This window comes from Bombus vancouverensis, chromosome 15 (genome assembly GCF_051014615.1).
Source record: "Bombus vancouverensis nearcticus chromosome 15, iyBomVanc1_principal, whole genome shotgun sequence".
NCBI classification, from domain to species: Eukaryota; Metazoa; Arthropoda; class Insecta; order Hymenoptera; family Apidae; genus Bombus; species Bombus vancouverensis.
In genome coordinates this window covers 1,141,291-1,157,484 of record NC_134925.1, presented here as the reverse complement: position 1 = coordinate 1,157,484, position 16,194 = coordinate 1,141,291, and the positions used below count along the sequence as shown (strand labels likewise).

Below are 16,194 nucleotides of genomic sequence, written 5' to 3'. Positions count from 1 at the left end.
GTGTTCTAATGTTATCTACAATTACACGTGTACGTTCGCCATTGTTGAGAGACGACGAGGAACTTTGGTTCTCACCTCGGCCCTTCCAGCCTGCTCTTCTCGTTTCCGCTCGAAGAATTTGTCCCATGTTGGCCCGTTCGCCGGCGTTGTTTCGCGTTGTTGTAACACGTGTATCTCCGGCTACCTAAACTGGCTCTGCGTTCTATGACTGTTTCGTTCCACCATCTAGATGTTGCGAGATGATAGTTCCTCGATCAGAACCAACCGAACTTGCTTGTTTACGTTACGTTTACGTTAATTGTTACGTTATTTTATAATAACGATCAAATTGGTAGCAGCGATTAGTATTAGAAAGTGCAGTTGAGTCAAATTTCGACTTGGTCAAAATAGTAAAAATAACACAAAATGCATATACATAATAGGTAAGATGTACAAAGTATAGTATTCGGTATAATATTTAATGGGTGAGGTAAATTTTTGCTTAGGTTCCATTCTGTAATTGTATATATTTATTGAAATATAAATTTGCGTAAACATTTATAGCTTACTTATCGATGTTAACGATGCTACCATTCAATGTTAAATTAGAAACTGAAGCAGCTTTTGAGATGAACGCAAAGTCACATGACTTATATATTAAGTTCTGTATTTAAGATTATAGATTATAGATTATAAAGATTATAGATTATAAAGATAAATGTCGTGCTAGACAATTAAATGTATTCTCGATCCTAGTATTAAATTCGAACATTGAGTCAAACGCTGAATCTCATACCGAGTCGATCGTTGTATATTCTCGACCAGATTTAAATGCTTGCACAAATGGTGCAGTATTTAGAGGACGAAGGGGAGGAGTTTATGGCCTGGGTGGCATTTAGAACGCTTTCCAATTTCCCTAGACTACTTAAGCTTCTTGAACATACACGATGCTGGATTCTTCCGAATCGAATTGGAAGAAATTTACGACGATCCTGGAATCGCGAGAAAACTTTTCATATTCGAAATATCTTTCTATGTATTTCTCATATATGTTTTCCAAATATTTTCCTGATTAAGAAATTTGACTCCTGTGAAAAGTACAATGCCATCTACGTGTATTTAATATGCGTACAAATAATAACTTTCGTATTTGCATGATACGTATGCGTTTCTCTCTCTCTCTCTCTCTCTCTCTCAGTGCACCGTTTCTCATTATATAAATCAAAGTTTTTGTATGAAAACGGATAGATGTACGCAACAACCTGATTGCGTGTTTACTTCGTTGCACGACACGTACTACTAATATACATATGTAGGTAGAGGAGTTGCTGCCAGGTGAAAAGGGAATTCGCGTTTTAGTCCCGGGACTACGGTGGACTCGTCAGTAAGGTTGTGCCCGGTAGTCCCTGCCTTAGACGTAGAGGGAGTCTCGCTAGGTGCGTTATTTGTATCGTGACACCGTATATTCGACTGCTAGCGAGACAGACAGACTCGTTGTCTGTCGTAGTAGCCCTCTGGTGTTGGCGGTTGGTACCCGCGGATCGCCCGGGATGTGTTACGACCGTGTTGATGCCTCGACCTGTTGGCGTCCTGTTGGTGCCGATCCGCCACACATATTCTAAATGAAAAATAATTACATACGCGAAACCAATAGTCATCTTCGTTCATGATAATATGACAATCATTCCAGAGATTCTAATGTCTAAAATTTTTAATCGTAAAGAGCATTGTATAAAATCGATATATCTATATCTCTCTATATCTCTATATCGTATTCTCTATATCGTACGGTGGGAATTTCTAATTCAAAGTTTAATCAACAGTTTGAAATTTAATCAACGATCGATTCAACACAGAATCGAGTGAAATATTAACTCAACGTATGTACGATTTAACTTGAGCTTAGAATTTACCGTAGGATTCAGGATTTATTTGAATTGGTGTTTATTTAAATATACAACCGTGAAATCTTTAAACCATCAATTGCCAATTTCGCTCGATGTTTTAACGAATATCCTTCATTTCAAATACTCAAGTGAAAAATAGCCAAAATTCATAAGTCGCCTCAACATTTGAATAGCCAGCCTGCGACACCTGACTCAACGTTTCAACGAGCATTCGTTTTATGCAGAATCCCGATCCATCGAATGATATTTCAGCTTTCGTTACAGGGTCACTCGTTCGATGTTGTTGAAACGCCACGAAGCTACCGGGCGCGACGACGCGGCGCGTGGACAAAAACCGGCTCGGGAACCGGTAGAATTCGATCACGCTCGGTGTGTTTCGCGTGGATACGGCACGACACAAATCTAGAAAGTAACTTGCCAATGCCCTCTTGATCGAAAATTGGCGAATTTCTGTGTCTTCCTTTCGCGTTGACGTAGCTTGCCAGCTATATGACGGGAGTGCGATCAATGGCATCGTGCCGGTTTCCTCGGTGTGGTTTTATCCCTTCTATCTTATCATTGTATTACGAATCGACTAAAACTTTATATAATACTCATCCCGCTTGAATAACAGATATACCGAGAATCAGGAAACATCGCGAATGTTCGATAAAACCGTGAAGTTGTTCGTTTAAGTTAATCAGTGTGATTATTTGAAGTAAATTATTTAAGTCCTTTCAGATGAACTTTTCTTTCGATAATATATGCAATAACGTAACTGTAAGGATTAGAAGGAATCCTCTACGATCGATCGATCGGAAATACCGCGTACATGCGAAGAAACAATGGATACGTATTTATTTGGCGGTAAATTAACCAGCTACCGCTACAATGACAACAATGGCGACAATGGTCCAAGAAAATGGCGCTCGGTTATTAACGAGTGCATCAATAAAACAGAATGTTAATTAAGCTCGGCACGTTTTTGAATTCGATCGATCGCTACTTAAATAGACAATTATCCGGTTATCGAACCGTGTAGATAATAGATACACTCTGTGGCTCGTGCAAATGTAAACACATTGAAATCATAACCCCAATTGTTCCAAGTTAATTAACCTATTAATTTATGCTTGCTTATTTTACTTTCTCTGGTCGATACGAATATTTGTAATATTTGCATATGAGAACATATTAGTTACGATCGGTTACTTGGCCTTCAGTTATTTACTCTAATTCTATATTTTATCTGAAAAATATATTCTGCCGTAGAAGTGGTTGGGGATTAAATTAAATGGTGTAATTAGAAGGTTAGTAAAATGAAAGAGTGAATTACAGAACTATCTACAAGTGGCATCATTTTTTAAATAAATGGAAAATCTGCAATTAGAAAATTAATAAAATTAAAAGAAGCTGGAACTTTATATGGCGGTTACCTATTTGGTTAGGTATTGTTAATTTAACACGCTGTGCTAGTAACCAAAATTAAGAATATAGGGCGTAAGAAAATAGATTAAATACCGTAATTAGAAAATTACATTGCAGTTTTCTAACAGTCACGTATATCAGGGTTATTTATTTACTTCAATACCACAATCGTTCGCTCTATTTCACGAATCGAGGACAAGGATTATCTTGTCTGCAAGATACTAAAAATACTGCAGTTACGAAAGTAATAGAAGAAAACGTATTTTACTTTATTATTACTGGCTATTCGAATATCGAGGAAGCAGAAAGTTACGCTTACTTCGAACTTTTATATCTCAATTTCACTCTTTTTCCAACGAAATAATCAAATTTTTAATATTTTTATTATAGATATATATATATAGATCGATGACGATAGATTTAGTAAGATTGGATCGAAAAATCATCTATAACGATCTAGTATGTATTCGTGTTTTTTCAAATTTACGAAACTTTTTCTAGCGATGGCAAAAACGTTATTAAATCGAGAAGGATTGAAAATAGGCGGCAAACGATGCAAGCAACGAGAAAGTACAAACTAATTTTTTTAATGGAATATAAGTTATAATACAATATATAGTGGAATATAAGTCAATTAAAAAAAGAAAAAAGGAATAGCTCAAAGAAATGGTTAAAAAAAGGAAAAAAGTAAGAAACGTTCATCATGCGGATTACGTTTCTCCGTAGCACCATAGGTCTCATAAAAATCCAGTCAGCCAGCCAGTCAGAGTTCCAAAATCACGTTGTATTTTCTTGTAAATCTCGAGCACCCTTCAGCAGACTTTCTTCTTCCGAGTGCTTCCCTTTATGGTTCACACCGATGCTCCATCGTAAATATCCATCGTTTCTTCCTTCTTTGTTCCGGTTTATTTAGTTAACGTTCAAATCTTTTTTCTATTAACAATATTTCTCTATCAATAATAGTTTTGTATTGCCGCAATTTTTATCATATGTTTTGCGAAGAAATTTTTAGACATCGATTAGTTGAATGTTCTATTTGAAACAACCGAGAGAACTACAAACACGTATCGTTATTATTTATAATTATTCCACAACAGCCTATACCTATAATTATTTATTATTGATACTCATACATACAGATTATTTAAACGCTTCGGACAGGACATTTTAACGTAGGAAAGACTCGAATTCGTATTTAATTTGTTAGTTCATTAGTTGCGAATTCTTTGACAATTTGTGGAAAATTTAGAAGAAAAACCTAAACGTTGTTCTGTGTTTCCACGATTTTGTCCTGAAAATCTTGTCTTTTCTTAGATTCGTATAGATATTTTGAGACGATAGATATATTCCCTTGGCGGTTCGCTGCAGTGCTTCATTGCAAGTATCTATCTATCTATCTAACGTTTCTTCTTTACACGTTTCTCCTCCTCTTTCTTCGTTTAATTCCCATCGCGCTACGAGTCAACGTTGAATTTTGTTTCCACGCTGCTTTATGCGAAGAATCTTCCTTCGCGCGTGGACACGGTTCATTACGAATTCTTGCCGCGCTTCTTAGTCGTCTTGGCGTTTCTGTAAATTGTGCCGACCCCGAACGAGCCTGAAATTTCACGGAATATCCGTTAATTATTCACGAGAACGCAGGCAGACGAGCCCGCTTTTTAACGCGAGTTAGCATCTGGCTTTTGTTTCGCTCGAAGCTAACGCTACTTTCGTTTAAGCCCGATTGGTGATTAGTGCGAGAAAGGCGGTATTTGCGAGGCTTATTTGCGAATTTTTTGTTATTACGATAAACCGCTGTTATCGGAACTTTATTCGGTCACGAGGTTTTCATTCGTCAAATTCCAGTGAAAATTTGTAAATATTATTAAAAAATATCATTAGGAAAGGAGAGAAAGATTTGGGAAATTGATACAACAAACGCTCAACATATTTCCTATGTATTGTAACAACCTAATAAATTAGCACTGACAAGATTGTATATCTAAGAATGCAATAAAAACCGAAAAAAGAAGGAAAGGAAGGATAAAAGCGAGCACCTTTGCACCTTAAACGTACGTATCGAGACGATTAAGTACAAGTGGAGCGAAATAAAAACGACCGTTTACCTCGTATTCCGTTGTAAACGACAATATCGTCAAGTGACTATTCGATCGCCGATGAAAGCGAAGGGAAGGTAGCGATAAATAACGCGTCCAACGAAATAAGAGAGGTTCCCTTCGTCCGCGGTACTATCTGACGATGAAATGGAAAGAGTTGATACGTTCAGCCCGTCGTTGCATCCCTCCTCGACATTCTCTTACTCCCATTTACTCGCGTTTCTTTTTATAGCCGCCGCCGCCGCCGCCGCCGCCGCCGTTGTCCTTTGCTTCCTCCGTCGGTTGGCTTCTCGCGTAAAGACTGTTAGTGCCGAGCTACGCCGCGCCGCGTCGGTCGTCGAACTCCTCGTGACTCATCCTGGCGTCTTCTTCTTATTGAATAAGAATATTATTTTGTGCTAATGAGAATCATAATACAGCAGCTACCCAACCGAACACGCACGGATATTGTCGACACCTGCGAACGAAATAGCGGCGAACCTGGGCGTTTTTATGTTGTGACTGGTGGTGTCATTGGGTAATTTTAAGGAACAGCTTTGACGCATTATCTGGCTTATTTTCTAGTTTGATATATCAATTCTAGGATGGTTGTCAATTTGTGGAAAATTGGAACGCAAATCCAAACTAAACGTTGGTTTCGTTTTCCTGTGGATTTTTCGTGAAAACGTTGGTTTCCTCCTTCGTGTTGAAATTGACGATAGTTGGTACGTGTACGAATGGACTATCGCCGCTCCATAGTCTACCCGTGAAAACTCGTTGAAGCCGAAATTTTCTTTTTACAAATACGTAGTTTTTTTTCTCTAATTCTATAAAAAATATCGTGTTATGATCGTTAAGATCGCTTGAATAGATTACGATATTCCACTGCCTATTCCTAAAAAATCGAAGGCCAATTCAAATTTTATTCCGATTTCGCGAAATATCGCCTGTTCTAAGTTGGATTAGGACGATTCATAACCAATTTGTGGCACACCGAAATCGAAATCAAAGTAAGCGTTATCGCGTTTCTTTCGATTCCTTATAACGACCTAGTTTTTCTTTATTTCATAGACATAGAAAGTCGTGGAACTCTTGTTATCTAACTAAATGATGAATCGAAACGCGCAAAGTTTATCTTATCTTTGCAAGTTTCTTATACAAAGCTACTTTTTACTTTTCATTTTCCTACGTAAATTCTAGAACGATCGTCGGGTGTATAGATGGACAATCGTGTCTGTGAGAAATCGTTGCGCGATTAACGCGAGACGAATTAATCGTTGGAGAAACGAACAATGCTTGCCGGAGATTACACTACGGACAGATTGTTGAACACTCGTTCGTTAAGGTACTGCGATACGCTGTTATTACGTAGCCCGAGAGAATTATTAAGTGATTTGTATTCGTCGTCGGTGGTATCAGACAGATGTATTGCTCGAAATATGTAATTCTACCGTTTTCTTCTGTTTAAAAAATTAAGAGAACAAAGATTCGTACGACGGAACGAGCAGCGATATAATCGTACGTTAAAGCAATTAATAAGATACAATTGTTAAAACGATATCTTGAAACGAATGTCATCGTACTTCGAACCATTGACGCTACGACACGACTTTCTCCTTGCTTATCTCGCGTTTATTTTATCTATCGATCTTTCGCGGTTCTTTAAAAAATACTTGAGACGAAAAATCACACGTCATATTTTCATCGAATTTGAGAAATTTGTTGGGTATAAAAAATTAGGATCGAGTCAAAGATAATTAAGAAAACGCAAATGTTAATATATACCTGGGATTATTTTATCGCAATTAGTTGCGATATGGTTGATCGTAATTCGCGTTATTCGCCTGTATAGTATAGAATAGTAACTAACTTTTCACGAATTTCATGAACATTGTAATTCACTTGTTCCAGAGACAGTTTTCCAATTTTTTTTCTATTTTTTATATCTATATATCTCTATAGATTTTACTCTTATTCCATTTATAGTATTTCTTTTGTGTCGTTATTTTTTTCATTACATTAATCATCTTCCGGCACTTTGCACATTTAATACGCAACAAACATCAACAACATCGACGACGATAATGATAATATTCTGTTGTATTCTGGCATAAGAGCCATTTTCGACAATACGATTCCCATTTCCGGCTTCGATCCGATTTCTCCGCTCGTTTTCCCGCTATTTTATGCAAAAAAGTTTCGCGTTGAAATAAATACTCGGCATCCTGGCCCGGGACACGTGTTACGCTCGTAAATCACCGATCAGAATTTATGCGGAGCCAAGTGCGCTCGCTACGCATCGGTTCTCACACACTCCATTTTTCCTCTCGTTCCGTTTCGCCCTGCTCCTCCGCCTTCTGATTTTCTCTTCTTTTCCGCACTGTCCAAGCTAACATATTGTTATTCCTCGAATATCCTCGACGACAATGCGCATCCGGGCTTTTTTAGCATCCGATCCATCCACTTTGGTGCTGCAATTTCTGCGTTCGCGTATTTTTCACTGCGATCGATAATTCTCACCTTCTTTCCGCCGTTTAAGCGATATCGCCGCCGTCATGTATAATCATAGGCGAGAAAATATGGCTTGGAGAACGAACGAGATGTTTGCCTTTCATTTTGTTTTAATTTTCTTTTCTTCATTTTCATGGTTTCGTTGATTTGGCTGCCACTTGTATCACATTAGGTTTTACAGATTACAATTTTATTAAGACAAATTGATCGGAATAACGAAAGATATTTTTTGATTCAACGATCGATTTATTCTCTGAATATTACTTGTTGCGGATCCAATTGGCGACATTTATATTTTCCCTGGCTTTTTATTTTTCCATTTCATTTCTATGATCGATTTGATAATTTATATTTGCTCGATTGTATTACTACGCATTTACATACACAATTTGAAACAGGGACCTCTATCTTTAATTCATATAGAGGATCTCGATGAATCGAACGACGCGATACGTTCACCAAGAGTCTATGACACAGGAAGCAGGAAGCAGGAAGTACAGTACATCGTCATAGCCACGGTTCTTTGTCCCTTGGAATTATTATTCCTCGAGCGTCGTAGACGAGGTAGATCGTTCTTTTTCCATGTTTCATCTACGGTGTTTGTACGCTGGTTCCTCTCCCGATCCGCGGTTTCCCGCGTTTTCAGTCCCTGCTGCCGTAATTCTTCCTTACTTGTTTGAAAACCTGTTTGCTCAATCCTATCATTTTTCATTAACGCTATGACGAATAGCTAATTTCCAGCATAATTTTCATACTTCGAATTAAGAAAATACAAGTACGATTCTCGTTGCATTTATGCAAGAATTTAACAACTATCGATATTTAAACAGCGACAAAGTAGAGGCAATATACATATTGCGCGTTATTAGTTAACATTGACACGGTGCTTGTGCCGCATCGCTAATCGAATTTTCGATAAGCCAAAAATATCTACATTCTTGAAATTATGAGTTGATAAAGGCAAGCGAGTTTTGAAAGTTGCCGGCTTACATTTTTCCAGATATACATATCATACATATTGTAAAATTGATCTTTAGCAAGGATTAAAATACGCAGGATTCAAATAAATAAATTATCGCGCCAAAGACATATCGATTAGTATGGTTGATAGTACCCGTTGGTAAAATTTTGTTCCAACAAGGATGAGATATGCACATAAGCAGTGGGTAGAGTAATTTGTAAGATTATTACGATCATTAACGACCACTTGTACTTGTACGCTGATTCGAACGAATTAGCGTGGAAATGGAAACAGTCGCGAATTAGTGTTTATCTAAACAACGCAAGATTTACCTATTACAATTATCATGTACTTTACGTTATTTATCATATACATATAAGTATAATATATCTGGTGCGCGCTGTCTACTCCTTGTAGCTTCGTCGTTTATCTTGATCACTTTCTCAATTACTTAACCGATACCCACATTCCTAAGTAGGTATTAGGTATAGTTTAGTTTGTCCTTAATTCAACTACGATTTCGAAAGATGTAAAGGCGTTTTGTCTGATCACTACATACATACTATCTATACGTTATCTTTCTTGCAAGAATAAGAAGCAAATGTGGCTACAAATAATTGCCAATTACGATAATTATACTAAAACTGTAATAACAGATGTTGTCTAGTTTATATAATACGTACACTGTACATTTTACTAATTCAATAAAAAGTGCTAAACTAAAGTTCAGTTTCAATATTTTCCTAATTATGCAACTTTCCGTCATATATGGATAACATTCTTGAAATGAAATAATCAATAAACGGAAGAGGGCGATTTCAATTGATATAAAAACAGAAATAACAGGCGTTATTTATCCATTCTATCTATCTAAGAATATGTACAATGTAAAGAATGATATCGATATATAACGAAGCGTTTATTATTTTCTTTTAACCTTGAACAATGAACAACTCTTATCTCGCCCCGTCTCGATTCTTCTTTCAACATTCGAGATTAAAATCTTTCCAGTTTTCCACGACATTGCGCTCAGTTCACGATTAATAATAAAAAGCCAGATGGTATACGAGCAGCTATGCTCGATTATCGTATTATCCGACCTAATCCTCCACCGACTAATCTTTCAATCGCGTACACATGTATGTAGTAACTGATGGATTCTTAGAGTAAGGACAAGTAATGATGGTAGGTTCAAAGTTTAATGTATTTTAATAAGTGATATTCAATAACAAAAGGACCGACTACAATATCGTCGCACGTCGACTCACACTCCGTATCCGCTCAACTCGCACTCTTCTTCTCGACTGGCCCTCTGGCCGTTGCAGCATTCTTGTGTCTTTTGCTAGGCCCACCGCACACGTGTTCCGCAGACGCTCGTAGCCAGGGTCACGTAGGTCTTTTCGGCGAAGCTATTTTTTTTTTTTTTATTTATTTGTTGAAATTACAATCAATTCTCGCGTTGAGAATTTTCAGTAATTTTTCTGGCGTGGCGCAGTGACATGGCTGTTTATTTACAATAAGTTAATACTTATTATAGATAGGTATAATTTAGAAGTATTATAAGTAAGTGCAAATGCTTAATTTGGATAATTAAATGAATCTAACGTTTAGGTGTAGCGGGTAGTGCCTCTTCAGCCTGCGAATCTGGTCCGTCGTATCGAGTAGTCCAGTGATTAGGGGGTTTCGGTGTTTGTTGATTCTTTTGCTATATCTGTCGCTATATTTTGCTATTTCCTCTTTGACGGTGGGTATCTTGAGGTCGCGGTGTATTGTTTCATTGGTTACATACCAAGGTGCGTCAATTAGGGATCTTAAGCTATTTATTTGAAGGACCCGATAACGCATTTATGGAGCCGACAGCGCCTCGGCTCTCGCGACATTGTCTGTAGTTAGCTGGACGTTTCTTAGGCCCTTCTCCCCGATATTACATGTATAATAATTATCTGTGCACGGTCTCGTCCTTATTTATTTCTCTCGGCTTTACACGCCGCTCGCTTTGTTCCGTCTTCTTCGAGTTGTATCGTTGTCGCGTGCGTGGATTGTCCGCGTGGCCATCGTCCTTGACCACGACGACGCACGACGCATGACGCATGACGCATGACACGACGCGATGCCTCGAAGCACGCGGAGATCGATAGTTCGGATGCTGCATTCTCCGCTAAACGCCTACTCGCCGCTTTGTCCCGACGATGATAATATTATCGTTTTATCGTATTACTATCGTGACGCGCGACTGCTCTATTTTTCGAGAATTGCCCACAGATACCGCGGTCAATCATTTATCGTCCAAGGCCGCGTAAAAAACGTTTCAACGGACTTTCCAAGCCGAAAGTCCTGTGTGCGTTATAAGTTATAATAGTATGACGCACAATTATATCGTAACAAGAAAACGATATAACGTACAATTGACCAAAGGTGTGAATGTAGCGTAACGTTACGTCGATTATACATACTATCGATCGTGCTTTCATCTAGGATAGCCGCGGATTGATTCAAGGATTTGGTTATCGTTCGCAGACTGACGGAACCAACAGGAAACATTCACGATGGTATCGGCAACTACACGGCGGACGTAAAGTGTTCCTGGTTGATCGAGAGCAACCCAAACTCCACGATACGGATGCACGTGGAGCAATTCGCGACAGAATGCGGCTGGGACCACATGTACATCTACGACGGTGACAGCGTCGAGGCGCCGTTGGTTGCCGTCTTCTCCGGATTGATGCACAAGGATGGCTACCACATACGGCGCGTGCCGGAAGTGATCGCGCGCTCCGGAACCGCGCTGCTTCACTTCTACTCGGACGTCGCGTACAACATGAGCGGCTTCAATATCAGTTACAAGATCAACGCCTGCCCTAGCAGGTGAATTATCTTCTTCTTCTTTTTCTTCTTCTTCTTCTTTTTTTTTTCACAAACAATTCCGTCTTCATTTTCTCTATCACCATTTCCCGATCCTTTCACACTTCCATCTTCGTTACATTATTTCCTTCCATTTGCTTCCTTCATTTTCTCCTCTAATCTTTCCACGATTTGGATTATTATGTTTTCAGGAATTTGTTCGACAACTTTGTATTTCCTTCTTCGTTTTATTTCTTTCTGCGGCAATGTTCGCATTTGTTTCGAATTTATTGCGAAATGTTACTGAAAAATGTTCACCGAGCAAATTTTCAGGCATTTTCGTAGGTCGTATTCCACGATCCCCGAACGTTTCGAACGAAATTTCTGAAAAAATCAATATCCATATAATAAAAAATGAATATCTAAATGTAATTATAATTTCGTAAATCGTACTTTTTTACTGCTTTTACGTATCTGTTTCTTTGTCTACATATAGCAAAACCTCTTTTATTTACGTATATTTACGTCGAACTTTGACATACGAGAGAATAATCATGCGAGAGTTCATTGATCCTAGTGCACAGTATCTTATTAGCGTTGCCCATTCATGAATTCATTCGACGAACAAAAAGATATAAGGCTCTCTTGTTATCGCTATTGTCTTTGGTCAAGAACCAGAACCGTATCTCAAATATTGCTACACACAAAGCACTGTTATTCAATTTGATTACTCGTAAAATCTGAAAATACATATTCCTTTTATTCAGTCTCATAAACGCATGAAATCTCTACGATAAAGAAACAATTATTCTCCAAATCGTTTATTCCGAATTCTTTCTTTCATTCTTTAAATATTTAACATCTTGCCACGTGTTTTTCTCATCATTGATCATTCTGTTTGCGATATTTGGCCAAGCCCGATCGGTCAAATATTTGTTCTATCCTCGTGTACAAATACGATAAGAGCGTGTGTACCGTGCCTATTAGCATCGAGATACGCTAACTTGGCTTCTTAAAGATTTGCGCAACCTACTTTCCTCATGTGTATATAATTTTCGGTGTTCGTAGATATTCGCACACTGACTGTTCCGGCCACGGAGTCTGCATCGACGGTGTGTGTACGTGCGATGCCACGTGGACCGGTGAAGCTTGCGAGATTCAAGTTTGTCCAAACAATTGCTCCGATAATCACGGACAGGGCGAGTGTAACCGCGAGAGCCATCACTGTGACTGCGTGCACGGTTTCAAGGGTGACATGTTTTCGTCATAAGCATTTACCGAACCATTATGAATAAAGAAATATCTTGCTTCACCATGTCCTAATCTTTGTCTTCCATGCGCAATTTAACCTTTCGATATTACTCATATTTGAATTGGCAATACAATATTACAACAGCTATCGAAAAATTCTCTTTATATTTACTCTCTTTATATTTACAATTTATATTTACAATTTATATTTTTTTATATTTACTCTTTTTATATTTACAAAATGATTAAACATTTCGTAATAATTCAACGTATATTATTCGGTACTAATACTAATAAATCAAGTACGAGTACGTGTATTCAATGTCCATAATCGGTCGAATCTTTAAGACCGATAGAAATTTAACAACGATCAATTATTAGCGAATCAAGCCTGTACGCAAACTCGGGAACTCGGAAACGATTAATCCCTTAATTTTGCATAAAACCATTAAAATAGACTCTCTGTACGTTCAGGTTCCGACTGCAGCCAAAGAAGCGATCGTGGATTCTGGGAAAGCGTATCCTACAAAAATTTGTCACCGGAAGGTTCGGCTAGTCATTGCTCCATCGTTTGGAAGGATTCCTTATACGTAGTCGGCGGTGAGAGCTTTCATCGCGCAAAAATGATCAACGTTTATGATTTCAATGGAAACGTCTGGGAAACCCCTCACGTCGAGGGTAAGGTTCCTCTGCCTCGGTACGCTCATTCGTGCGTACTCTTTGGCGACAAGATATTCATGTACGGTGGTGTACTGCCTAATTCTACGGTGACCAATGAGATCTGGGCGTTCGATGTGTCGGCAAAAGTCTGGGAGAACGTAACGGTGCACGATAACTTCCATAACAACAAAACCATACGTGGTGGTCCTTTAAAGGTGGTATATCTTTCCTATATCACGTCATTTCTTTCATTTTTAAATATTTCACAACAACAGCGTCATTGTAGACAATTGGAATATTTAATATGCAGCGATACACAACTTATATCGGAACGGCGAATTTTTTCCCTTTTCGTACAACTCTATTAGTCGCTGTTCTCCTACCGATTCTTGATCTTGTACCTTTTTCGTTTCTTTAATTCCTCTTCGCAAACTAATGTATTTCTAAATATCGCAACAATACTCGATCCTTTTATTCTTTAAACGTTATAATTTATGTTAGGTAAAGATTCTCTGCAATGGAATGTAAAATACCAGTGTACCTTTCTTCTCAGAGTAACGCTCTGCCGCGCTGATTACTGTACATAAAAAGCTAAACTTTGGGATTGGGAAACCATATTTCATAATTAACAAAAGGATGCGAACCCTCTCAGTATGAATTAGATATTACCTAAAATATTCCAATATTTCGATATTATTGCACACTGTCATTTTGCTCATTTTCGCGATTAATAAAAGACTCTTACTCGGTATAAATAATATCCGAAATCTTCAAGTATCTCAATTTTCAATCGATCGATCGAGAAACGAATTCGATTACTCTGCGCAAACCTATTATCCCCATCTGAGATACGTATGTAGTTTAGCATCAAGGGGTTAAAAGTTCTTTCTCACTCAACTCGGAATACTTTTATTTAATGCCTTACTTCACACAGGTAGCCGGACACTCTGCAACCTTGGTGCACGGAAAAAAAGAAAAGATGGTGGTGATATTTGGCTATTCGCCTCAGTATGGCTATCTGAACGAAGTTCAAGAATGCTATTTGGGTACTCGTGAGTGGCAAATTGTGGAGACTGCTGGGTTCCCTGTGAAGGGTGGTTATGGTCATACATCTGCCTATGATCCGTTGACGAATCTCATCTACGTGTACGGAGGATACGTATCGGAGACACAAATCACACAGGTGTTAACCAGTCGACTATACTCCTATCATCCTATTAATCGTGAATGGAGGTTGCTCACGTCAGCGCCATCGGCTCGTTTCTTTCATACGGCTGTATTCGTTTCTGGTGGCTTGATGATCGTCTTTGGCGGTAATATGCACAACGATACGCAACATTCGGACGGAACGAGATGTTATTCAGCGGATACGATAGCGTACGACGTTACGTGCGACTCGTGGCATCAGTTTTCTATGCCGAAAGAGATGACCGATCTGCCTAGGTATGGACATACTGCAACTGTATTTGAGAAGTCCATGTACATTTATGGCGGATTCGATGGACAGATGTTATCTGACATGTCAAGGTACGATCAAGGAAGGTCATCTCTCCTACTTTTATTCATTTTCTCGTATCTTTCCTACCTTTCTTACTCTCCTTCGTTTATTTTACGTACTCTATATGTCACGTATATTACGTTCCTGATAGAAATTACGATTTACTTTCAACAAACGGCAGGTTGTCGTTTTTTAACCAGGTTTAATTTTAACCAACAACTTTAGCTTCGATTCTTCAGCAAGGATCGTTATATAGAAATTTAATAACTTGCCATCTTCAATAGGTTTGAATGCAAAATATTTAGCGCGCCAACTGATTTTCTCGCGTTATTTCGATCTGAAAACCCAGAAAAATTTCAACTCTTCCACTTTTTTTTTTATAACAATTAATATAGCACTTGCACTTTGCTTTTACTTTCGCTTTCGATACGTGATACGGTGTCTCAGAGCTAACATTCACAAGTAACTAGCTACTGTAGAAATTACTAGGCAAGAGGTTAACGTTCTTTCTATCTTTTCTCTGAGCATTTTACTCAACAGGATAGGCAAGAATCTTCATTTACTAATGTACAACATACGTGTATGACCATCAGGTACACACCAGGGAACTGTGAGCACTTGATGAATCAGAATCAGTGTTTGAACGCAAGGACAGGCGTGAAGTGCGTGTGGGATAAGAGAGAGAATCGGTGTATACAGATCACCAAGATACCCCGACACGTGCTTCTTAACGACGACATGCACGACGGAATTTACATGAGGTGCCTAGACGATACGCCACCTCGTGGGATGACGTCTCACAAGGAATTATGCAAACTGCTCACAGACTGTGTGGCATGCGTACAGACTTCGTACAATTGCGTATGGTGCGGCAAGAGTTGCTCGTACGAGATTTGCCGAGACAACGCTAACGCACCTCCGACTAAGGCGATCACCGATTTGGTACAATGCGACCTTCATACTGGCATAGAGTGCTTACAATTGCACACGTGCCATGCGTGCTCCAGTAATCCACATTGCATTTGGTCTTGGTCGAACGGACCTGATCGGTGTAAGCCGTACTCGAAGGCTCGAGACGTGAGTATACGAATAAAAGCTATTGTA

General features: G+C 38.6%; 1 protein-coding gene across 5 annotated transcripts in view; it reads left to right on the top strand.

The window, feature by feature from the left end:
- Nucleotides 1-16,194, top strand: part of dsd (attractin-like protein dsd) — a 40,151-nt gene that overhangs the window by 4,330 nt on the left and 19,627 nt on the right. For 3 of the 5 annotated variants that reach the window (XM_076624938.1, XM_033347518.2, XM_033347517.2), the window contains exons 2-6: nt 11,358-11,705; nt 12,750-12,931; nt 13,407-13,807; nt 14,527-15,119; nt 15,684-16,167. In XM_076624938.1, coding sequence (XP_076481053.1) covers nt 11,358-11,705; nt 12,750-12,931; nt 13,407-13,807; nt 14,527-15,119; nt 15,684-16,167 — 2,008 coding nt within the window. Of the gene's footprint in view, nt 1-5,698; nt 5,907-10,989; nt 11,256-11,357; nt 11,706-12,749; nt 12,932-13,406; nt 13,808-14,526; nt 15,120-15,683; nt 16,168-16,194 lie in introns of those variants that run through there. The other 2 variants (XM_076624937.1, XM_076624939.1) reach the window with 2 other exon arrangements.